General features: G+C 32.8%; 1 protein-coding gene across 14 annotated transcripts in view; it reads left to right on the top strand.

Annotated features, from left to right (window-relative positions):
* POT1 (protection of telomeres 1) overlaps positions 1–27366 on the top strand; it is a 157375-nt gene that overhangs the window by 70530 nt on the left and 59479 nt on the right. For all 14 annotated transcript variants that reach the window (XM_074379122.1, XM_074379119.1, XM_074379120.1 and 11 more), the window contains exons 7-13: positions 5673–5963; positions 10180–10335; positions 16111–16277; positions 17403–17482; positions 22007–22063; positions 25135–25291; positions 26900–27105. In XM_074379122.1, coding sequence (XP_074235223.1) covers positions 5673–5963; positions 10180–10335; positions 16111–16277; positions 17403–17482; positions 22007–22063; positions 25135–25291; positions 26900–27105 — 1114 coding nt within the window. The remainder of the gene's footprint in view (positions 1–5672; positions 5964–10179; positions 10336–16110; positions 16278–17402; positions 17483–22006; positions 22064–25134; positions 25292–26899; positions 27106–27366) is intronic.

Consider the following 27366-nt stretch of genomic DNA (forward strand, 5'->3'; position numbering starts at 1 on the left):
TAAGTATTTTGGAAAATTTTTTGGAGATTTTCAACAATTTGAAAAAACTTACAGACGAACTACTTGGCCCAGAAATATCAAAAAAATTTTTTTAAAGTTCTGTCATGAATGCATTAAAGTATATGTAGATGCTAGTATATCATTTACTATCATAAAATATATACAAATCTATTATAAAAAAGTTAAAATTTATTAAAACCTTTACACAAACACTAACAGACCATACATGGCTCTATTCACAGTCTAGAGAAATGTAAATGAATGTAAAGATGAAGTATTGTCTCTGCATAAAATAACTGTACAGCTGTAATAATTTCTTAGCCACCTCTTCTATAATATATTCACTTATGACTAAACATTTTTTAAGCACTGTCTTAGTTGTATCCAGCAGGTTTTACTTCATCATAACTTCATTACCATTCAGTTAAATATATAATTGAATTTCCATATTGATCATTGATTTCTTCTCTTACCTATGGGTTTATAGATAATTTATAAATAATCCGTAAGTCAGAGAGGAAATCAATATGAAAATTCAAAAAATATTGAATTATTATTGAATATATATTGAATTATTATTGAATATAATATATAGAATTATATTGAACATCTATGTTATATTTGAATTATGTTCAAATAATCCAAATAATATATATTGAATTTTATCAATCCAATTTTATAGGATTATTACTTGTTTTTTATATTTATTTAAATTATTTAATAGTTGCTTTTTTTTACTATTGTACATTGTAGTCAGAAAATGTACTCTGAAATGTTAAGCATTTTGAAATTTGTGGATGCTTTGTATTCTAACATGATCAATATTAATTTATTTTTTCCCTACTTAATTTATCAGCTATTTAAACTGTGTTTTAAAGACTGCTATGATAGAAGAGTTGTCTGTTTCCTATAGCTCTGTTGATTTTGCTTCATAATTTAAGCCAATGTTATTGGGGTTTAGGCCTTCTTATTTAATTTTTTATTTATTTTGAGGCTGCTTTATAGATTTAGGGTTACTATATTTTTCCTTTCCTTTTTTTTCTTGAGACAGAGTCTCATTCTGTCACCAGGCCGGAGTGCAGTAGTGCCATCTCGGCTCACTGCAACCTCCAGCTCCCTGCAACCTCCGGCTCCCTGGTTTAAGAGATTCTTCCTGCCTCAGCCTCCTCCCGAGTTGCTGGGACTACAGGTGTGTACCACCACGCCCAGCTAACTTTTGTTTGTTTTTTGTGGTGGAGATGGGGTTTTTTCCTTGTTGTCCAGGGTCCAGGATGGTCTTGATCTCTTGACCTTGTGATTCATCCTCCTTGGCCTCCCAAAGTGCTGGGATTACAGGAATGAGCCACCACACCCAGCTAGGTTACTATATTTTTCTATAATTTTCATGTAATGTTCATATTTAGGTCTTGCTTCCTTACATTCTTTATATTGACAATTCCACTAGCTTTGAATAGCCCTGCTTTCTTTCTTTGAGCAAGGTCATTCTAAGTACAGACATCTGTTTTAGATATCAGAATTTAATTTTTCCTGTTTTTCTTACTGCAGTGATCATAGTTCATATAAAAATATACATAAAGCAAGAGTCAAGATCTACTCCTCTTTTTTCCAGCAAATATTTATTGGATATTTGTTTTGTATAGGCTTCTGTTTTAATGCAGAGAAGCAGACAATATAAAAGTAGACATATAAGTCAAAGTAATTTCAAGTAGTGATAGCTGCTGTAAAGAAAATAAAGCAAAATCAGAAAAGGCCTTTCTAATGAGGAGATATAAGGGTTGAGACCCAACTGATGATAATGAGAAGTCCTACTGAGATTTGAGGAAAAATGTTTTCCACCACATGACGCTATAGGTGCCAAAGCCCTGTGATAGGAATGACCATGGTATTGGAGAAACAGAAAGACGACCAGCATGGATCCTAGTCAGCTATAGGGGAGATGTTACAAGATGAAATTATGGCGGATAAGTTATTTAGATTTTACTCTAAACACAATAAGAAGTCCTTAGAGGGTTTTAAATGGAAACATGAAATGACTGGTTAACATTTTGAAAACATCAGTCTTACTAACACATGGATAACAGATGGTTTGTTGAAGGACAAGCATGAAGGAAAAGCTTTAGAAGACTATTTCAGTTTTACAGACATGAGATGAGGTTGGCTTAGACTAGGGTGGTGGTGGAAATAGAAGTAGACTAATTCAGGTTGATTTTTAATCTCAAGTAAAGAGGACCTGCTCATAAATGATCTGTGAAAACAAGTTACCAACACACCTAAGCTGGAAGATTGTCCTGGTTTAACATGATAATCAGCAGAGGCAACTTTGGTAAATGCTCTACACTAGTGAGCCTGGAATTGGTGATAACAATGATGATCACAGAACCAAGAATCAATCAGACATTGGAGTATAAAAGAGGAGCAGCATATACATCAAGTAGAACCCATTTAAAAGTGAGAAATTAGGTAATTGATCAGTTGTAGGCAAGTATAGTTAGAATCTGCAGAGTGAACTTCTGCTTTATGAAAAACTAACTGGTACTGGACTAGCCCTACTGCCATAAAGACCCATAAAACATATGGGACAGCTGTTTTTTAGGCATCGGATAATGGGTAGTTATGATCAGAGAGCCAAGATAAATTTATGAAGTGAGCCCCATCATGACCACATGCCTGCCTACAGACATGTTCTCAACCACTGCACAGTAAGCTGAAGTGCAAGCTGTGGTCCTGCCATACCTAAAGTCAGAGTTCAAGGCAGCTGAAACCTGGAATTTTTGCAACAAGAAACCAGAGAGGAAAGAGCTATACAGAAGAGGGTGTCTAAAAGTCCACCCTACCAGGGTTGGGATAGTCTTGAGTACTTGATTGAAAGCCAGGCTACACTTGGCAGGGTAGAACTATTTAAGGATTACAAAAGCTGCTGTGTGGTTGAACATGTTGAACATGAAACACACATGTTCATGTGTAGAAATGGGGGTGCTGGAAGTCCAAGATAGTCAGGGGCAAATAACCTTGTTTATACCTCTTTAATACCTTGAACATTCAGCTGAGACAACACAAAGGTTTCACCCCCAAAATACCTCAGCTCACAAAGGACCACATCTTAGGTTAAGGCCTATTCTACACATGTTTCATCAAAGCCTAAACAAGTTCTACAGAGACGACTTCGCAGAGAGTTTACAGGGTGAATCCCATCAAGGCAAAAGACTTTGGGAAACATCGTGGACTTTCAACAGACAACAAAGCATAAAAACAAGCATTCATGAGTTTAAGATGACCAGACAACAACTCAGTGGCAACAAGAACAAAAATTAATATTTGTCAGATGAAGCCAATGTAATTCAGAGTCTTTACAATATAGCATCTATGATGTCTAGTAAAGAAAAAAGATGTGCTAGACATGAAAACAAGAAAGTATTATACCTAGTCAAGGAAAAAGGAAAAAAACATAGACATTTCAAACCAACTCCATGGTAGCCCAGATGTTGTCTTTATTAAACAAAAACTTTAAAGCAGATATTATACAGACTTTCAAAGAATTAAGTGGAGGTGGGAGGATCTCTTGAGCCCAGGAGGTTGAGGCTGCAGTAAAATGTTTCTACATTACCACATTCCAATATGAGTGACAGAACAAGACCTTTCTCAAAAAAATGTAAAAGGAATGAAAGCAAAACTACATTAAGTGAATTAAAGGAAGATGTTAAATGAATGAAAAGATAAGAAATTTCAGCAGGGAAAGAAGTGGAAACTATTAAAAATAGAAATTCAGTAACTGAAAAGAACAAATGAAATGAAAAATCTACTGGATGGGTTAAATCAGATAAATGTTAAATTGATGACAAATCATTAGAAACTACCTAATCTGAAGAGCAAGGATTAAATAAAAATTAATAGACCCTAAAGACCTATGAAACAATATCAAATGTTACTTGTAATTTGAGATGCAAGAGGAGAGAATGTGAAGGGAAAGAAAATACTTATAGAAATAAGGACCAGAATTTTTCCATATTTGATGAAAAACAATGACTTAAATGTATTTTGTGCAGGGTGTGCCCAAAGAAAAGCACATCCAAACAAAACATGGTGAAACCATTGAAAAACAAAGAGAAAGAAAAATCTTGAAATCAACTGGAGAAAAAAGTGATGCATTGTTGGAGAACAGTGATACCAGCCATCTTTTACTTCTTATCAGAGACAGTGACACCCAGAGAAGAAAGAAATAATTTTTAAATGGTGATAGAAAAATTTATTCACACCGAATTTTATATCCAGCAAATATATTCTTCAGGAATGAGGGTAAAATAAAAACATTTTATATAAAGGAAAAACGAGATAGTCTATGGCCAGCATACCTGCATAGCATTAATGCTAAAGAATGATATTCGGGCCAGAGAGGAATGCTAGCAACTAGGAGCTGACAAAATTACAAGAAATTATGGGGAAAGAAAAGTAAATATGTAAACACGATGTTTTTATTTCTGTAGTTTAATTAAAAGACAAATGCCTATTTAAAGGAAAAGCAGTAATATTACATAGTGGAGATTATAAAATATGTAGAAAAATACAACAGTAAGACAGATGTTGGGTGGGATGATTAAATAGAATTATATCATTGAAAAGTTATATTTGTGAAGTAGAATGCATAAAATAGGAAGTGGCAAGTATGAAATGGAAAGTAGAAAGTACATAGTAAAACAGTATTGATTCTAGGTAGACACTGAGAAGTTGAAGAGTTATTTATAGGTAAGAAGAAGCAAATGGAGCACTAATAAGAATTCTTAAAAGAAAACAAGAAAGGGACAATAGGAAAAACAGTTAAAAAAGCAAAACAGCAAGAGGTGTAGAAAAAAAGGAAAACAAGTAACAAGATAGTAGACTTAAATACAGCCATATCAATAATTGTGTTTCTGTGAATGGACTGGTTTCTGATTGCAAGGAAACAATTGCTTGAACAAAAAAAATCATGAACCAAATATATGCTGCTTATGAGAAATGCACTTTAAATATGTAGACCTAAACAAGTGAGAACTAAAACTGTAGAAAAAAATGTACTAAGTAAAAATAAAGGAAATGAAATAATGATATTACTGTCAGAGAATTTTGGAAGGACCATTTCATGAGGACAAAGGGGTCACTTCATGAAGATATGACAATATAAATATATGTGCCTCTCATAACAACCCCCAAATTCAGAAAGCAAAAGAGCTTATGAGGTGTCTCAGTGCTCTCAGTCACTGATTAAACCTTTGCCTGAGCTGCATTTTATTCACCTTATATTCTCATATTCCAAGTGTTCTGGTCTTTTCTATAATATTCATAAGTCAGTCTCATTTGTGATCCTTTTTCCTTGTAAAAATTACACCTTAATAAAAAACTAATAAAATGTAAAAATGCCAGCTTGATAGGATTAGGGAGACTACGACCTACCTCTTTAAAAAATGTAAATGAACTTTGCATAGAGGTTCACAGTTTATGTGATAGTTCTGTATCTTGATACAGCACCAGTTGAGTTTAGAATTTCATATGGTAATTAACTGAAAAATAGTTTTTTAAAAATGCCCTCTCTTAATTATGCTGACAAAATTGATAATCTTTCCAATTTCTTTGGTTCATAGATTCTTCATCAGTAAGCTATTTTATTTGTATCTGTTTTCTACTTTGCCCTACTTTCTTAGATTCAAGTGTATAAAAAGGAGACTCAGGGTATCACCAGCCCTGGCTTTGCATCTTTGACATTTGAGGGAACTTTGGGAGCACCTATCATACCTCGTACTTCAAGCAAGTATTTTAACTTCACTACAGAGGACCACAAAATGGTAGAAGCCTTACGTGTTTGGGCATCTACTCATATGTCACCGTCTTGGACATTACTAAAATTGTGTGATGTTCAGCCAATGCAGTATTTTGACCTGACTTGTCAGCTCTTGGGCAAAGCAGAAGTGGATGGAGCATCATTTCTTCTAAAGGTACATTTTTTTTTTAATACTTGAAATTATAAGTTAGCACCACTTGCATGCCTGTAAAGAGCTTATATTTCAGCATTCTGATGAGATAAATAGGCACACTCTGTTATACTAAGAACTTTAACTATTTTTGATGAACCTCAATATTCATGCAGCTCTACTCTTCTTTAAAATTTTACACTTTTCTTCTAGAGAAATACAGTGTTATCAGATCTACATGTTAAATATAGAATGACTTACGTATTTTTAAAATTTTAGTATTAATAATATGTAGACTTGTTTTCTGTTATCTTATGGTTTATAGTCATATACATGAATATTTTTGTTACCCTGTCAAGGTCACCTTCCCTCTCATTCAATTAATTTTTTGTCCTATTGATGTTGGGTTCTCTTCTTATGTCTTTCACTGCCTACTTCATAGGCATATCATGGATAGTTTTGAAGCAATTTTATTACTATGTTTTACTTTTAAATCAGTAAGATATAGAAGTAACTTAAGACCCATCAAATCTCTGTTTCCACCTATCCCAGTTTAGAAAATAGCTTCTGGAGAAGCTGGATGTCTGATGATTTTCTTGCCAGGACATCCAGTGGAGGATGCATTTGAAAAATGCCTCTTCAAGCCTGCTCCTGTGGTTATTTCTTATACTCTCTTTGAAATAAGGCGAGAAATGGAGTGCAGTGGCACTTGGACAAGTCTTGGAGTTTAGCTTTATTATCATTTACACCTTGCCCATATTAAAGAACAGAGAAGTTAGATATTGAGTAAAATACAAAGTTTTTGCAGTTGAAAATACCACATTTATATACACATGGAATACTGTGATAAAGTTGTAAATGCATGTTATGCATAAAGTTAAATAAGTCAAATATGATAAAACTGAAGCTAAAGCAAAATAAAATCAAAGTTAGTGGGAATCTTAGGTCAGCGAGTCACACTCTCTGGCAAAAGTGATATTGTTAACAAATGAGCATTTGCTAGCCACTGAACACTTCTAATGACAAAGACTCTACTACTATGCAGTGAGGCATATTGTATCTTTTGACCACTATGTTTTTAAAAAATTCTTAAATTCTAAGATAAAATATGCCAACTTTTAGCTGAAATAGTTGAGTCTGCATTTTCTCTCTACAGAAACATTGCATATGCCTGCATCTAATTGTAGTAGATAACTTTTTTAGATAAGTGGAAACAACTGTCACGTAAATGTTAGTTTAAAATACAACATTGAAAAGTCAATAAAGAGCCTGTATAGCCAAGATAATCCTAAGCAAAAAGAACAAAGCTGGAGGTATCATACTACCTGACTTCAGGCACAACAAGGCTACAGCAACCCAAAAAGCATGGCACTGGTACCAAAACAGACATAAAGACCAGTGGAACAGAACAGAGGCCTCAAAAATAACACCACATATCTACAACCATCTGATCTTTGACAAACCTGACAAAAACAAGCAATGGGGAAAGGATTCCCTATTTAATAAATGGTTTTGGGAAAAATTACTAGCCGTATGCAGCAAACTGGAACTGGATCCCTTCCTTACACCTTATACAAAAATTAACTCAAGATGGATTAAAGACTTAAACGTATGACCAAAAACTACAAAAACCCTAGAAGAAAACCTAGGCAATACCATTCAGGACATAGGGATGGGGAAAGACTTCATGACTAAAAAGCAATGGCAACAAAAGCCAAAATTGACAAATGGGAACCAAACTAAAGAGCTTCTCCGCAGCAAAAATAAAACTATCATCAAAGTGATCAGGCAACCTACAGAAAGGGAGAAAATTTTTAGTCTGTCCATCTGACAAAGGGCTAATCTCCAAAATCTACAACGAACTTAAATTTATAAGAAAAAAACAATCCCATCAAAAAGTGGATGAAGGATATGAACAGACACTACATTTATGTGGCCAACAAACATACGGGGAAAAAAAGCTCATCATCTCTGGTCTTTAGAGAAATACAAATCAAAACAACACTGAGATACCATCTCACACCAGTTAGAATAGCTGTCATTAAAAAGTCAAGAAACAACACATGCTGGAGAGGATGTGGAGAAATAGGAATGGTTTTACACTGTTGGTGGGAGTATAAATTAGTTCAACCATTGTGGAAGACGGTGTGGCAATTCCTCAAGGATCCAGAACCAGAAATACCATTAGGCCCAGCAATCTCATTACTGGGTATATACCCAAAGGACTATAAATCATTCTATTATAAAGACACATGCACACATATGTTTATTGCAGCAATATTCACAATAGCAAAGACGTGGAACCAACCCAAGTGCCCATCAGTGGTGGCCTGAATAAAGAAAATGTGGCACATATGCACCACAGAATATGATGCAGCCATAAAAAAGGATGAGTTCATGTCCTTTGCAGTGACATGGATGAAGCTGGAAACCATCATTCTCAGCAAACTAACACAAGATCAGAAAACCAAACACCTCATGTTCTCACTTATAAGTGGGAGTTGAACAATGAGAACACATGGACACAGAGAGGGAACATCACACACCAGAGCCTGTTGGGGGCTGGAGAGCTAGGGGAGGGATAGCATTAGAAGAAATACCTAACATAGCTGATGGGTTGATGGGTATAGCAAACCACCATGGCATGTGTATATCTATGTAACAAACCTGCATGTTCTACACATGTATCCCAAAACTTAAAGTATAATTAAAATAAAAATTAGTAAGGCTTTCTTATGATAATTTAAAAGTAATTCTCAAAAGTCTCTTTGTACCCTTCGACTCAGCAATTTTATTTTCATTATCTTAAGGAAATAATTTTAAATATTTACAAAGGTGCATTTAAAAGAATATATTATCTTTCATAGAGTATGAAAATAAGAATACAGTAGAAAAATATATTATCTTTCATAGAGTTGAAAATAAGAATACGGTAGAAAAATTAGAAAAAATCCAAATACTAACAATAGAGAATTGTGTACACTATTTATGTAGGAAGACCGTAAAATAACATTGTAAATGTCACCATAAAATACTTTGTAACCATAAAATGACATTTTAAACATATACTTGTTAAGGTAGAATTTCATGATAGTTTACTTAGTGATTAGTTTCATTTACACACTAAAAATATATGTACAAAGCAAAAATATATTGGAAGGCCTATAAACCGACATTTTACTGTTTTTATCTCTGGGAAGTAAAGTTATGAGTGATTTTTTTTTTCCTGACATTGATTTTCCTATGTATCAGAAATAATTTTCAGTTTTAAAAAAACAGAGGAACTAGACATTACTTGAAATAATCTCTGGTCACATACAAAACAGTACATTTTCCATCTAAAACTGGGCACAATATCAAATATTGGTACTTTTTTAGTAACCACAGTGCATTCATTTTAATTTTTGAGTAGCCATGATACACCAGTGGTTTGCATTAAAAGCATAATTTACTAAATTTGTTGATCTAACATCATTCTACATTTTTCTCTATTCTGTATATTAATAAATTATTTTTCTTAGCAATACTCTCAAGTTGAATTTTCTCTAAGTGTATATATTTTATTTGTTTTAATGTCTATTATATTTGTGCCACCTTATCTTTTGAATATTTGTTTTATGTTTTCATTTTTTAATAAATAATCAGACATCATTTATAGCCAGAGCTGGTTGGTAGTTTGTATGTCTTATCTGTAATGTAGTTTGGAGAACAAAAAGCATAATTCGAGCCAGAAAATCATCATATTAAGGCAATTATTCAAATTTGCAGCGTTTACTTCTTTGTGTGGAGACCTCAGAATACTGCTTTACAACTGTCTTAAGAATGAGACTGAATCTCATAGAAATAATTTGATTAATGTCAAATAAATATATGTATTTTATAATTTTTAGAGCATTTGTAATTTTGCTAGTTATATACAAACATTTTAATAAATAGGAATGTATTTCAAGACTATTTTGGTTTGTTTTTATTATATAAAGCACTTGACTCAAAAATATTTAGTCTGGGCTTACAGCAGTGTGACTCTTTTTCTTCTTTACATTCTTCTACATTTTCCTTATTACCCACAGTTCATATGTAGTTCTTTACAATCAGAAAATAATGTCATATTTAAAATGGTGTAAATATTAAGAGGCATACATTGAATTACTTTTAAGTACTATTAACAGGAAAAAAAACTGTTTTTAGCACCAATATTTTTTCAAAAGGATGATAAAACTACTCTACTCTCTTATGGCAGGTATGGGATGGCACCAGGACACCATTTCCATCTTGGAGAGTCTTAATACAAGACCTTGTTCTTGAAGGTGATTTAAGCCACATCCATCGGCTACAAAATCTGACAGTAGATATTTTAGTCTACGATAACCATGTTCAAGTGGCAAAATTTCTGAAGGTGATGTTGAGTAGGAAAAAATGTTATTTTATGTTTTTATAAATTGTAATGATTTTTGCTCATTTAAGTTTTTTATATATGGTTACATTTATAGGTGATATTTACAGTCTAGAAATTATTTTTTTGCTTTTTAATTGTAAAACGTGTGTTACATTAAATTATTAAAAGATGAATCTAATGGGTTAGAACATTTTTTAAAATAATTTTTCTTAAATATCTTAAAGCTAAGCTATACATAACTCTTCTGTGCAAATAGTGAAAAAAATGTGTGAAATAATACTGCTTTAGAATGACAGGATATATAAAATACTGTTAATGTTAAGCTTGGTAAACTGGTTTGATAGAATATAGCTTGTAACTTTTTGCTCATTAGTTAAAGACATTGTTAAATCACCTCTAATATATATTATAAATTGGGTGTGTGCATGTATGCTGTGTACTTTATAGAATTTGCGTACTGTCTTTTGAAGTACAGTAAGGTACACAGTTTAGATATGGCAGTACTTAACAAAAATTGTAGGGAATTTTTTTCTCTATTGTATCTTCTATTTAAAAGTACTTTTTGTAGTAAACAGTGGTATGATAAATAATACAGTAAATAATAAGAGTAACCTTTGCTAGGCACTTCATATGCATGAGTAACCTTGGCTAGGCACCTTCATAAGATAGGTGATGATAGTCATCTTGTGCTACAAATGTGAAGTGAGGCACTCAGAGGTTAAACCAATGATTCAAGATTCCACAGCTAGTTGGATTGAAGCAGGATATTTCCCAGACCCCTTTGAAGGCAGGAACTGGAATGCACAGGCTCTGGAACTAGCCTGCCGCATCAGTGCTGGCAAGGGCGAACTGCACTCACTTGAACCCCCTGTGCCCCACCCCTTGTGGGAAGGGGAGCACACAGGTGAGCAGGTGAAGGAACCGGGACAAGGACTTTTGGGCCTGGGCAGAAGCAAAGTCCGTACTGGCCCTGCAGCAGCATCTGAGAGAGTGTCTGTGAACCCTGAAGCCCCAGAGGAAGTGTTGCAGTACTTTTAGCTCTGCTGTCCATGACACCTTAAGGGTTAATAGTTCAGTGGAGTGTTGTTGTGACAGCCTTTCACACCCACAGTTGTGACACCCAAGCTCTTGTCCAGCATCCAGGAGGTATGCAGTCTCAAGCATAAATTGAAGATGGTAAATGCAGGGGATTTTATTACTGATGAAAGTGGCTCCCAGCAGGAAGGGGAGCTAAAAAGGGGATGGAGCAGGAAGGTAGTCTTCCCCTGAAATCCAGCCATCTCTGACCAGGTTCTTCTCCCAAGTTACACCATCAAACTATCCCTCTGAAATCAAGCTGCTTTTCTCTGACATCCAGCTATAGTCTGTGATGGTCAGCTGCCTTTCTTCTCTCTGCTGGTTCAGCCTGGGGTTTTTATGGGTACAGGATGGCAGGTGGGGTAGGCCATGGGTGGTTTTGGAAAAAGCAACATTCGAGCAAGAAAACATGGATGCAAGTTCTCACTTTGGGCTGTGATGTGAGGCTTTTCAGCTTGAGGGCAGGGTCCTTGCTGGGAACCTGCCCTCTTCTGCCCAGAATTTCCCCACCCTCTGTTCCTATCAGGATGAAGCCAGTGTTTAAACCCATCTAGTCTTCCAGAGCTAATCCTTTAAAGCATTGAATGGAAGTGATCTACATCACAAATATCTTCTAGCCTACTTATAGGAAGTTAAAAGAAGACAGGAAGAGTAAACATCTGAATTTCCCTTTTCACTGAATGTCCAATTTCCCTTTATAAATCAGTGGCCATGGAGGAACAAATATATCCATTGTATATTGTATTACAAATAAGTTCACTGTCAACACTGTTCTGGGTTTCAGAAAAAAGAAAAAAAAAATAACAAAACAACAAAACAAGTTCACCCAACTCAAATCAATAAATTAGATTAAATCCAGGGTTCAGGAAGATATTGAATGCACTTTTTTGTCCTCTGTAAGTGTGTATGTATGCGTGCACATACATCAGTACATCAGTGACATATCAGAAAACACTGACCGTTGAAGATTTTTTTGACATTATTTCCCTGAAATATATTATCTACATTGATTCATTTATTTCAAAAGTAAAAATACTAAGTCCAGTTCTGAAGGTTTTTTCATAGAAGGAGTTCTTTCATAAATAAAAAGAATTTACATTTTAGATTCACCGTAGTTCCACACTCTACATACCTACCTTCACCATTTAATTCTCTTTTCCTTCCCTATACTGCTTCCATAGGTCTTTCTGTTTCCCCGCTTTTCCTGCTTTTCTTGTCTTAGTCCTAAATAGCACCTATCACAGTCATTTCCCTCCAGTAAGAATGAAGCAAATAATAGCTGCTGCTGAATGAAGGAATCAGTGAGTGTCATGGTTTTTTTGTTTGGTTTTTTTCCAAATTCTTTTCTCCTTTTTTATGGTCTGCTTTATTTTGCTCACTAGAGGGTGATGTGAGCACACATAATTAAGAAAATATATAGTACTGTGTTTTCTGTAAAGATATAGCATTATGTTATTTGTCTGCAATGCAATATAAAAATGAAAAGGATTTTTCTCTGTAATATGACTTTAGATTTTTATTTAATACATTGACATTACATTTATTTGTTTTCTGACAACCTGGGTAACATTTCTTTTTAATTTAGAAACTCTTCACTCACATGACGTTGATATAAATGAATTCTTGGTACTTTCAAGACAACTGTTTAAAATTGCATTTTTGTATCAAAATATCTGGAACCAATTCAAAAGAATTTTGCTGTGTAGGAGCAGGAAAAAAATGTGTTTTTATTTTAATAAAGAGGATAGTATAATGCAATTATAGAATATAATCAACATCTATAAACAATACATTTTAGAGCCTGAATTGCCCTTAACTATTTTCTGTATCTTGTTTTTTAAGTGTGTTACATCATTCCCTTGAACATTTTACATAGACTCAGTCACATAAACTGACATTTCACACCTTTTGTCTAGAAACTAAAGCTTTTGCTTTCTAAATCCCACCTCTTAACCAGAAACAATTGTTAATTACATAATATACATGGTCATAATTAAGTTTTGACTTTTACTTGACCAAAAACTGTGATTTGATTGGCTATTTTGAGACATATTCAGGGAATTAAAAATAATAAACCTAAAGAAAAATTCTTGACAGTTTATGAGGAATAATTCGATTATTTCTAAAGGGATAGTCATTTCTTAGTAGCCATATTTACATTGCTTTTTTTTTTTATTAGTGTTTAGGTATAGAAATAGACTTCTATAATAGTTTTTTAAACTATGTTTTTATAATTTTTTAGTTATGATTCTTCATTTGTGTTTTCAGAATCTTAATACTGACAAGCTTAACCAATACTTGTGTTTTATAATAGAACACCTGGCACATTGCGTAGTATTTTTAGTCAAGCTTTTAAAAAAATACAATGCTGCCTCCATAAGGAATTTTTGATAATAACAACTTATCTTTATGTGAATAACTTATATCTTGGCCTAGAACTTTTGTTATATTTAAAAAATACAGTAGTAGAGAAGATAGTATAATAAACACCCGTATGTTCACCTTATTTTTAAATGTTTTGCCACATTTATTTCAAACACTTTTACATTTTAGGAAATAAAACCCTACACATCAAACCTTCTTTGTGCTCTGCCTGCTCTCATTGTTTTTTTTTTTTTTGCTCCCCACATCCCTCTCTCTGTGTCTCCACATGTTGGTTTGCATGTACACCTATGTTTATTATCTTTCTTCTTTATGTACTTTTTGATAGGGTAAAGCCCCCTTCTCATATTCTTCAGAATTGATTTGACTATTATCTTTTGTTTTTGGATTCGCTTTTGTTTTCAGATTCCATTAAAGCTTCTGGGGATTTTGATTGAATTGAATAGAATGTAAAGTTTAATTTGGAGGAAATTACCATCTTTATAAAATCAAAGCTTTTAGTATATGAAGATATATCTTTCTCCATGTGTTAGGCCTTCTTTCCAGTCTTTTGTAAATCGTATATACATGTGCTATACTAATATATATGCATCTATACGTACACATATTTTAAAAGAATCATGAAATAATCAAGTCAAAAAGAATGAGATAAAACTAGAAATTTTTATATTTTTTCCACTGTCTCACTTTGAAGACTATGAGGAAAATGAATTTTTCTTTTTGTGCTTTTCTTCTTTAGCTTTCTTTATACTACTCCTGGCTATGACATAGATGTAAGTGAAAAAGGTAGAAGAAAAAAAGGCTTTATCTTATCTCCTCCTCATAAAACCCATGATTCAATGAGAAAAAAGATCTTTGGGAATGAATGAGTAGCACCCGAGACTGGGTTTTTTCCTTTCCTCCTTTACTGATATCCTCCATCACCAATAAAGACTAATGAGGAGAAATATAATTAAGAGAAGCTACAATAAGCAGAATTGGAAAGTTCATTTAATATTTATCTTTTTTAATGTGTTTCCCTGATAGGATTGAGCCTCCGTAATCTGAAAGTCCAGAAGTCTCCAAAATGCAAACCTTTTGAATGCCAATATGAGATAGAGATCTTTTTGCTTTCTGATTATTCAATGTACAGAAACCTTGTTTCATGCACAAAAATATTATAAATATTGTAGAAAATTACCTTCAGGTTATGTGCATAATGTGTATATGAAACATAAATGAATTTCATGTTTAGACTTGGGTCTCATCCCTAAGATATCTCATTATGTATATGTAGATATTCCAAAATCCAAAAACATCTGAAATCTGAAGCACTTCTGGTTTCAAGTATTTCAGATAAAGAATTCTTAACCTATATAGCTTTTCTGCTACATAAGATGTCTGTTACTTAATCCTGAACTTTTAGGTAGAAAGAGTGGTATCCCTATAGTCAGTCACCCAGTAGTCAGGAGTGCTGTTTTTATACAAATGAATTAAATTTCCTTGTTCGTAACTCCTTTTGTTTCTAAACCTTTCTTCATAAATATAAATGTGATTTAGGTGATCTAGCTTCTTCTTTTAGATAGATGTCAGTATCTTTGAATAGCATTCTGCATCTCTTTCATTTGAAATCTCCCTTATAAGAAAAATCTCAGTGGTCTATAATTAAAGACATTTGTAGACTAAGTTTAGCAAAACATGTGAGATTGACTATGGAACATTTAATTCAAAACTCTAGTTAACTCATGTTTGAAGTCACAGAGTGTTTCACACTATGGTGGTGCAGGCACAAATGCAGAAGTTTCCTTTCCATAGAAGTTATAAGATGGAAGATGTTTATTATTTTTAGATGGTACCACACTAAAATTTCTTCTTAATATTCTTGTAATGACAGTATCTTAAGGATCATATTTAATTAATCCTTAAACTAGTTAAAGCAAGACATTTTCAGAAACCTTAGTCAAATAGAGGGCTTGAATTCCATTTAGGTAATGGATTTCTTAATCATTGTATTTTATTGATGCAAAGACACAATTTTTTTTTTCAAAATGGAAATATCTATTAGAATTGAATGTGTGTGTATATGTATGTGTGTGCACACATGTGTATGCATGCACATGTCCATATGCTTAGTTTTGATCTAGTGTCCATGCAGCTGACATTCAGCCACAGTGGTATAGCATACTTTGCAACTTTGCAGATACTTTAGTATATTTCCTGATTGGTCAGTGCCCTGGTTGTTGTTGGTCATTGCCCCATATTAGTTATTAAAGTTTTAAATATCAGAAATATTTTAATTTTCCCCTGCTTTCTAAATAACAAATGATCTATTTTTAGGTTGGAAGCTTTCTTAGAATCTATAGCCTTCATACCAAACTTCAATCAATTAATTCAGAGAATCAGACAATGTTAAGTTTAGAGTTTCATCTTCATGGAGGTACCAGTTATGGTCGGGGAATCAGGGTCTTGCCAGAAAGTAACTCTGATGTGGAGCAACTGAAAAAGTAAGCTTTTAATGTAAATATTTAGAAAATGTAAATAAGGTATTCATTAAGCTGATTTCTAAGATCATATTGTTCCTGGGGGTTCTGATGGGTTCCTGTTTGATCCTTATAGCCTTTTGTGCCATTCTCCATGTTTTTAAATAGATGAGGCAAATGAAACAAATCAACTGATTATAGGTTCATATAGCTAAGTAGTAGCAGAGCCAGGGTTATAATTGAAGTTTTCTAACAGTTAAATTCTGGCTTTTACAGTCATGCTTCTCTTCTATCATTTGCCACATTCTCCAAGTACAGCAATATACAGTGAAAACTAGACCTTAGCCAAAGTTAGGAAAATTTGATACATATCTAAGATTCCAAAAATATTTAATTCTCTCATTATACATATATATATATATATATATATATTTCTGAATATATATATATATATATATTTCTGAATTGCCACCAGTTAAATAGATAACACATGTTTTGGTGTGCCACTTTATTTTAAACTTTTTGAAAACATTTTTAAAACTTACGTGTGCCAGAAAGTAAATAGTATCTTAAACCTGCTATATATTTAGTTCTCTTTTTCCCACAGTTTTCCTAGCAAGTATTGTGTGCAGAAGCATTTTGGTCAATATACTAGAAATTTTAAAAATCTGCATATCTTCAAAGAGAAAACATACTGTTCAGTAAATTTAAATAACTTTTGTCTAGATTTCAATTCATTGAAATCAGTGTGACTCTAAATTAGCTTCTGTTTTATTTTATATCAGTTTTACTGATTTTAATATCATTGCTATATATAGCAACATAGTATTTAGCTTCTTGAATCTAGAGTGAGATTGTTATGACTCAGAATGCCATTTGTTAAATTCCCAGTTTATTTTTGTTTGCATTATTTCATCATTCTGCTGTTCCACTTGTATCTTCCTACACTCAAGTTTTTAATTTTGAGGGGCCTCAGAACCCTCAGATAATCTGATAAAAGCAGTAGTCCCTTAACTAAAGAATGCATATACACACAAAATTTTATATACAATTTCAGTGAATTTCTGAATTTTATGGGTAGAGCTAAATTTACTATTGTAAATTGACTTTTTTTTTACGCAATTTGAAATTCTATTCTTTCAATTATAGGGATTTAGAATCTGCAAATTTGACAGCCAGTCAGCATTCAGATGTTATCTGTCAATCAGAACCTGATGACAGCTTTCCAAGTAAGTACTATCTTTTACATTGACAATTTAGTTCCTGCTAAATAAGATAGTTTTATCAACATAATTATTTTTAATGCCTTCTCGTTGTCTCCCTTAATAAAAATTTCACATAGTAGAGGAACATACTAAAATCTTTGTCTGTGTCCTATGCCAAAAAGTAAACATGGTTTCTTCCTAAATTATATAATTACATTTTCAAACTGGATGTTAGTGAGTATTTGATTAGGATATATACATACCGTGTGTGCATATTCACAAGAAAATCTGTATTGATTTCATAGACAACTATTTTGCTTATAAGTTTTTAAAGGGAACAAGGATTGTTTTTGCCACTTATTTCACATAGCCCAAGTACTTTTTGCTCATACATATGTTAGATGTATACATAGTTCCTAGTGTTTATTGAATTAATCAGTCATCTAATTACAAAATATTAACAAACATTGGAATGTGTCTTTATAATATTGTCTACCTGAATAGGTGGCTCGTCAAATCTGAACTTGAAAGCCTCAATATATATTGTTTTTTTTCTTTACCACTTTGTCTTATTTTCTGGGTTTTTGTTTGTTTAAGAGACAGGCTATTACTCTGGTAACCAGGCTAGAATGCAATGGCATGATCATAGCTCATTGCAGCTTCAAACACCCGTGCTCAAGCGATACCCTCTCACCTCAGCCTCCTGAGTAGCAGGGACTTATAGTCCTGCACATGCCAACATGCCTGGCTATTTTTTTTTTGTCTTTTATTTATTAATTTATTTTGGTAGAAACAGGATCTCACTATAAGTTGCTCAGGCTGTTCTCTACCTCCTGGTCTCCTGGTCTCAAGCAATCTTTCTGCCTTGGCCTCCCAAAATTCTGGGATTACAGGCATGAGCCACCATGCCTGGCCTGTCTTACTTTCTACTTCTGCATTTTGGGACCTAGAATCTAGGTCACTTTTCTCTGTTTTTTGTTTTGTTTTGTTTTGTTTTAACAACCGAACTTCTACCCTTCTGTGATCCAAAAAAATCATTTTGTGAGATTCTTAAAATGATTTATTCTCTTACCCCAATACTGTTAAGCATGAAAATTAACATACATTTCTTGGTAGACACTTAAGTGCCTGCATAATTATTATTTTGATTCTAACAGCACTCCTATGAGATGAATTATTCTCTCTCCCTTTTACAATGGGAAACTGAGGCTTTGATGGATGGCTATCATATAATTTGTCCACAGTTACTTAGCTGTTAACTGATGACAAAGGAAGACAGATCCAAATGCAGGCTATTTGATTTTTTGTATATATTTTACATTTATTTTCCTAAATCTGTTTTAAAACTCTCCTTATTTTAAACTGCTAGCACCCTGGTGATAACATTTTAGCCTGGTGTATGATTACTTGAACTACCATTAGGAAACCGATTTAGTTCAATTGACGATCATTTGGAGACAGTATAATTTGTAATTATACTTTTTACAATCTTTCTCCTTTTAAAATGATTCTTTCATTATTTTTAAAGTGCACAGTAATATGTGTTATAATATCTAATCGAATAGCTTTCACTGTGCCTTTATTCCCTTTCCCTGAGGTAAGATTAACACTTTAGTGTGATTTCTTCAATCGCTTCATCTTTATACAAACATATATATAAACAATATGACTCTGGCCTTTTTCTTAAATTTTTACCAAAACGAAATCACACTATAATGAATAATTGCTTTCTTCAACAATATGTCATAGACCTTTTTTTCTGGGCTAATTCTTATGACTCAAATTCATTATAGTTCCATCGTAATAATATTATACTTTTTTCCTTTTTCATTTAATAGATCTTGAGATCGTGACCAGTTTTTTGCTCTTACAAATAATACTTTAATAAACATCCTTGAATATATGTACTTCCATGTTTTTACTTCTCCAGAATAAACTCCTAAAAGTGAGGTCGATGTATCTAAGGGAACACACATCTTTTAATAGATGCTGCCAGATTATTTACCCAAGGTCATAGGAATTTACATCCAAATAGCAGCACAGAAAAATGTACTTTCTCCATGGTATGGGAAGTTAACACTATAATATTTAACAATTCAGCAGGTAAAAGGCGTTTTCTAACTTAATTTTCCTGACTACTTGGAAACTTGAAAATCTTATTGTATTTTCACCAATGTTTTTAATTCCTTCTTCCTCAGATTGTCTGCTCTTACCCTTTATCTGCTTCTCTGTTGAAATATATTTTTGTCAGTTTGTGGGCAACCATGTGTGTTTTACACATTTTCTTAATTGACTACTTTTATGGGTTCTGCCATTGTTTCCATATCATGTTGTAATGGCCAATATTAGTTACTACATTAGATGTATTGAAATTGTACCATGCCAGCCTGAGATGTCCATTCAAGTCTTCTTGACTGGGATTTTTATACCATTTATTAGCAATATTGAGGATAAGGGACTGACTAGTAATACATATGTTTGTGTATGATGCCCTATAAGATAAATTATAAAAACATAACATATTTTCATATGTAATAGAATCTAAGCTAAAGTATTTATAAAATATAGATTTTTTAAATCTTAAATTCTTCTTTTTAAAAAATATTTTGTAACCTTATTGCTATGACTACTATTTTTGCTTTCTTGTTAGAGTAAAATCCTATTTTGTGATGCTAATTTGGTCATTCTATTAAATTTCATAAGTTTAATATTTTTTCATCTCCCCTTTTATTTCTTCTACACTGTATTTTTTCAACATAATAAAAATTTTCATACATGGTACAGTTAAAACAGTTGTACATTGAATAATCAAATACCTACCACCTAGATTCTTTAATAAATACTTTACTGTTTGCTTTGTCACCTGTGTATTTGTTTCTATATGCCTTTTTTTTTTTTTGAGATGAAGTCTCACTCTGTCCCCCCAGGCCAGAGTGCAATGACACCATTTTGGCTCCCTACAACCTCCACCTCCTAAGTTCAAGTGATTCTCCTGCCTCAGCTTCCCAATAGGATTGCAGGTGCCTGCCATCATACCCAGCTAATTTTTGTATTTTTAGTAAATATGGGATTTCACCATGTCGGCCAGGCTGGTCTTGAACTCCTGACCTCAGGTGATCCTTCCAACTTGGCTTCCCAAAGTCCTGATATTACAGGTGTGAGCCACCGTGCCTGGCCTATATGCCTCTTTTCATTAATTAATTTATATTTTTTATACATTTCAAGATAAGTTGCAGACATAAGTACATTTTGTAAACAACTTCATATGAACATAATTAGCTAGAATTTTGTAGTTACTTAGAGTTCTTTTTTTTATTTTTGAGGTAAAATTACTTGCAGTGAAATGGACAACTTAACCAATTCATGTAGCACTCCATGAGTTTTGACTAATACATAAACGTGTAGATTTGCTGTTCTAGAACTTTGAAAAAATTCAATCATATGTACTCTTTTTGTACATACAATATATATGTTTTTGAGATTTATTTACATTGTTGCATATATCACTAGTTTGTTTCTTTTTTAATACCTAGTCACATGATATAAGGTAGACATTTTTTCTTTAGGAATTTCTAGTTGTGGCATCATTTGTTTCCTTTTTCTGTTAGATGGCTTTAATATCTTTATCAAAAATCAAGGGAGTATAAATGTGAGCTTATGTCTAGGCTTTCCATTCAATACTTACTAGTATAGTGTGAAGTATGCGTTTTTCCCCATACTAAATTTCAGGTTTTTGCAGCACCATTTGCATTCCCCTTCAGTTGCTGTGTTGCTTAGTCAAAAATCAAGACAATGCAAATGTGGGCCTATTTCCAGGCTCTCTGTTTAATTTAATTCAGTTGATTTATTTGTCAATCCTCATGCCAGCGCCATGTTGTCTTAAATTACCGTAACTTTATAGTAAGCCTCGGAGTCATGTACATTGTCCTCCAATTTTGTTCTTCTTTTATAAAATGTTATTTAATATTCTAGTTTCTGTGCTTCCACATAGGTGATAGAATCTGTTTTTCAATTTCCACAATAAAACCTCTGCTATTTGTTTGTTTGTTGTTGTTTTGAGGTAGAGTCTTGCTCTTTTGCCCAGGCTGGAGTCCAGTGGCACAATCTCAGCTCACTGCAGCCTCTGCCTCCTGAGTTCAGACAATTCTCATGCCTCAGCCTCCTGAGTGACTGAGATTACAGGCTTGTGCACCACACTTGGCTAATTTTTGCATTTATAGTAAAGAAGAGGTTTCACCATGTTGGCCAGCCTGGTCTCGAACTCCTGACCACAAGTGATCCACCCACCTCAGCCTTCTGAAGTGGTAGGATTACAGGCGTGAGCCACTGTGCCCACCCTAGCCTCTGCTATTTTTTAAAGGATTATGCTGAATCTACAGATTAATTTGGAGAGAATTGGTAACAATATTGAGTCTTCTAAATCATGAATGTGGCATATCTCACCATTTATTTATATTTTTTTCAATTTGTCTCAGCAATGTTGTATAGTTTTCAGTTCTACACTGAAGTTGTAATTGGCTTAATTCTTTTGCCTTTTCCTTTTTATAGGCTCTGGGTCAGTATCATTATACGAGGTAGAAAGATGTCAACAGCTATCTGCTACAAGTAAGATTGTGTATCCTTTTTGAGATATGGGCACAGTAATGATAATAAAGTCTGCTTCTGTATTTCCCAACTAATACATTTCTTTCTAATAGTAGAACACATATCCTTGAAAGCTGAAGTATGTCCATATTTAACTTTCTTCTTCTACCTTGTTCATAAAACAGATATATGTTTTAAACATTAAATACATGATATATTTTAAATCATGTATCTCTGTTTGAGTTACATGACTTAAGCTATTACATGAAGAGTTATTCTGTCACACTATGCATTTAGCAGTGTACCATAAAGAAGCTCCTTACAATGTGCCTCAGAATTTTAATTTAATTTTAGTAATGATAATGTGTCTATCAAATACTCTCCTTCTGTTACATCAGCTAAGATTTTAAAACAATTTTCAGAAAAATATTTTAAGCACAAATATATTAAATGTGCTATTGTAAAAATTTAATTTCTCAAATTGCAGAAAGAAGACACAAATATGAATGGGAGAAGGCTTGATAAAAGCTTGTAATGTTGTATTGTAATTAGAGGTGCCATTATGTACTCAGATTTTATAGATAAATACCGAAATAGATGTAGCTGTGTGTATGTATGATACATATATATTCACACCCATACGCATTCCTTTGTATCGTAGGGGTGTGTGTGTGTGCGTATCAGTATGAATGTGTATTCATATATACCCTGTCTCTCTCTCCATGAAAGGGCATAGAAGCAGCAGCACTCTAGTTGCACTAAGCACACCTAGTGCACAGATCTTGGGTTATAAATAATATCTCTCTCTCTCAAAGGAATCAGGGCTCCTTCGTGAAACAGCAGATTTCAGAACTAGAACAGGGGAATTACAAGATTAGTATGGAGTAACCTGGTAGTACTAGAAAGTAAGGAGGTTCTCAGTTAATGAAACTTGTCAAATGGCTTATGATAGAATATGTCTAATCTGGGAACATTTGAGCATCAAAATAAATAATATTAGTACTAATTGAGTAAAATAGGAATGCATGAGCCCATGTTGATGATAATTAACAAAAGAAAAAGAAAATATATGGAGTTAAGTGGAAATATCTTTCTTAAAGTAGAATAACAAATATAAAAGGGATAATGAACTTAGAAAAAACATCACCATTTTGTACCCATTATAATAATTGTTGAGATAGTTGTGAATCTGTGGATTCTAAACTATCAGAATATTTGAAGAAAAATGAGATATTTATATTTTCTCTAGTATATTTTCATTAAATACAAGGGGGAAACAGTAAGTTTTTAGGAGAGAAGTGATTGGACACTACCTTTACCAGCTAAGTAAAGTTAGGTTCACATTAATAGTAACATTCACTTTGTATGCCTCTCAATGTGATACACTGAGAAGCACACAGTATCACTTATCCATTATTCCTGCCAAAAATGCATAAGCTAAATCTGAGCCTGAGGAAGAACCAGACACACCCAAATTGGTGTTTATTCTACAGAATAAATGGCCTGTATTCTTCAAATATATCAGTGTCATGAAAGACGAAGAAAAGCTGAGGATCTGTTTTACATTAAAGAAGTCTAAAGAGACATGAGAATTAAGTGTAATACATGGTCCAGGATTGGATCTTACACTTGAAAATAAAATGAATGCTAAGAACATTTTGAGGACAATTGGAGAAATTTGAGTAATATTTATTAATTTGATTTTAGTTGTAAATCAGTTAAATGTTCTAATGTTGAAAATTGCCCTGTAATTATGTCAATAAAATGTCTTCTTGTGAAATACATACTGGAGAATTTAAAGGAAAGGAGGCATAATGTCTGGTAGTTAGATGATTCAGTAATATTTTTGTGGTGAGAGACAGAGATAAAAACAGACCAAAAGACAATGATAAATGTGCAAAAATGTTAACAATTGGTAGATCTTCGTGAAGATTTTATAGAACGTCTTTGTATTGTTAATGCAATTTTCCTTAAGTTTGAAATCATTTTAAAATGAATGTTTAAAAATTTCCGGTTAAAATATGAGTTCGAGGCAATTGTTGTTATCACTGTATAGCAATTTACACTAAATTCATCAGGTCCGCCAACGGTTTTTTTAAAACAATCGCCACCACAGTAAAATGTTCCACTGTAAACTCGTGGCCATTTGTTCCTTGAAGGAAAACTAATTCTACAAGAATTTCATTGGCTTAAAGCTCGATACTGAAAGGCATTGTTTTCGCCAATGAAGTTTATAAGATTTGTATATCATTTCTATTTTCTAAAACACACGAAAGTGTTAAGATAGAATGTATAGCATGCTGTTGCCTTAAGCTAAGGGTCACCAGCAATTTTATACTTTCCTCAGTGAAAACTAACTGATCACTACAATCCCAGGCCTTCTTTCCACAAGCAGCTGAGGAGAGAGACCCTTTGTACCTGTTTCCCAGGCAATTGCTCCCAGTGCTTTTGTCTAGCTTTTTTCCCCCAGTTTGACACAACTTCCTCTTTCTTTTCCTCTTCCTTCTCCTGCACTCCCTCCTTCCAACTTCCCAGACTACTTCTCCACTAGTATACTACTCCCATGACAGATCACCCTTAATGTCCCTTCCTGTTCTTAACAATCTGATTTTATAAATGATGGTTCAATAAAAAGTAACTGATTTGAAACATCAGCGAGCCTGCAAATAATATTGGGCCAATGTGTTTTGTTACAGACACTAATTAGAACTTCAAACGGTTGTGGCAGACACCAATTAGAACTTAAACTGTTGCCTAGTATATTATTTTCTTAGCTAAATAAACCTTGCTTTTTTTTCCTGTTAGCCAGATTTCCATTAGTCCCATATAAAAATGCTTTTTTTGAACACTTACTAGGCAATTATTTCTTCTCCAGATAATCCAGCATTTATTAGTACATATTTGTTGAGCACCTACTATGTGCCTGGCACTATGATAGTGGGCCTTAGATATACATCCGGGAATAGAGACATAACCCTTGCTTTCATGGAGTTGACAATAGAGCTTAATTAGATTTTATAGTACATATTTGGTTCAGGAGGATGCATGTTATAAATATTCTTGTTATGATTTAATATAAAAATTCTTTACAGTACTTACAGACCATCAGTATCTGGAGAGGACACCACTATGTGCCATTTTGAAACAGAAAGCTCCTCAACAGTATCGCATCCGAGCAAAATTGAGGTCATATAAGCCCAGAAGACTATTTCAGTCTGTTAAACTTCATTGCCCTAAATGTCATTTACTGTGAGTATTTTCCATAATAAAACAAAAGTATTCATATTATTTCTGTATGTATGTGCACATATGTATAATTTTGTGTCTTAGGAATAAGTAAATTAAGAATATATATATTTTCAAAGAATGGTAATATTTTTTAGGTAAAATACTAAATTCTTAGAGAATAAATTCTGATAGTAATAAAAGTGGGTGCTATTTTTAGATCTAAATTCAGCTTAGTCACTTTGATAAAAGCAAATGAGAAATAATAAATGATGAATATATTTGGCTCATTTGTTGCAAAAGTATCTTCCTAAATATAAACCTTTATTAACTGAAATTTTTGAAAAGAGTTGTAATTACATGAAACTTCTAATTAAGTGATATAGAGAGCCTTGTTGGTAGATTTCTGTCCTGCTTAATAACTAGAAGATAATACATATAATTTAAATTTTCTTTAGTAATTAAGAATTTCTCAATGCCTTTACTCCAAACACCAGTTATCATATAAATATGTAATAAATGTATATAATGGTTTTGTGATATATTTGCTAGAAAATCAGCTCAAGACATATTCTGAAAATCATTTTTAAAAGCTCATCATCTTTTTGTTGCAATTTGCCTATCTTTCAATATCGAAAAGGATGTTTTGGAAAATGTAGATAATTGATGGATATATCATTTGGATGCCATAAATTGAGTTTTCACTAAAATGTGCCACAATGTATAAGTATATATGTACATAGCCATATATTTGTATGCTTATAAATTGTGTCTATCTGTGTTCATTAATATACGCTTATTTTTGCCTCCAAAATTTGGGTATAATACTGTTTGAGGAGATTTTTTTATTATAAAATCTCCTTAAATGAAAAATGAGGGAACCGTCTTTACCCATTTCAGCTTTGGGATTAAAATATATATATAAGGATTTTAGATAATTCTTCAAGTTATCGTCAAATTTTGGCTCAATGAGTTTCATAAAATATAGCTTTGTAAAATAAAACCACTCTCTGTGATCATTTTTTAAACAAATAAGGACATTATCTCAGAAATTAACAGAAACTATCTAAAGTTACACAGTTAGTTGGCAACAGAACCAAAATAAACCCATAAACCTTTTGATTCCAAATTCTCTCATTTCTACTACGTAATACTTAACCGTGTGACTTCTTAAAATTATTAATTATAAACAGAATTGAAAATAGTATTAGTTTAGAATTACCCCTTTCCCTAAGTGTGGTCAGTATATATTTAACTGGAGTGAAGAGAGGGGGCCACTGCATTTTTTTTCTCCTACTGGGAAATTTAGCATTCCTTACAGAGGAGAAAAAAAATGGTGCTAGGAACAATTATAAATAACTTTGTATCACAAAACCAGGCATGGAAATTGCTAGCAGTTAATGTAATTATGATTTGGATATGCTTACACGCAAAATATCAAATATTTATCTATTGAATAAAAGTTATTTATTCCGCAAAGTGAATTAGCTCCATAATTTACATAATTTAAGAAAAAGTAACTGACTCATCTGCATATAAGAATGATACTTTTTAATTAGATAACTTGTTAAATCGAAGTTTTCAAGCTCATACCAAAATTGATTTCTATCATTTCATTGTCAATGATTTTAGGCAAGAAGTTCCACATGAGGGCGAGTTGGATATAATTTTACAAGATGGTGCAACTAAAACCCCAGATGTCAAGCTACAAAATACATCATTATATGATTCGAAAATCTGGACCACTAAAGATCAAAAAGGACGAAAAGTAGCAGTTCATTTTGTGAAAAATAATGGTATTCTCCCACTTTCAAATGAATGTCTACTTTTGATAGAAGGTAAGATACTTAAGTCACTGTTTTGTTAGAATACTGCTTTTGCATAATTTTCCTAATTAATTATTGTTTAATATATTTTACAGGCTACCTAGTAGGTATAAAGTAAAAATAATATTTAAATTTTACAAAATTGAATATGTATGTTAACTAGATTCAAATATATATACACACGTATACATAAATTTATCTTAATTACCTTTGAAATTGGACACTAGACTCTAGTGTTTACATTTAACTATATTGTTGGTTTGCATTCAATTT

The sequence above is a fragment of the Saimiri boliviensis genome, chromosome 10 (assembly GCF_048565385.1).
Source record: "Saimiri boliviensis isolate mSaiBol1 chromosome 10, mSaiBol1.pri, whole genome shotgun sequence".
Classification (NCBI taxonomy): Eukaryota; Metazoa; Chordata; class Mammalia; order Primates; family Cebidae; genus Saimiri; species Saimiri boliviensis.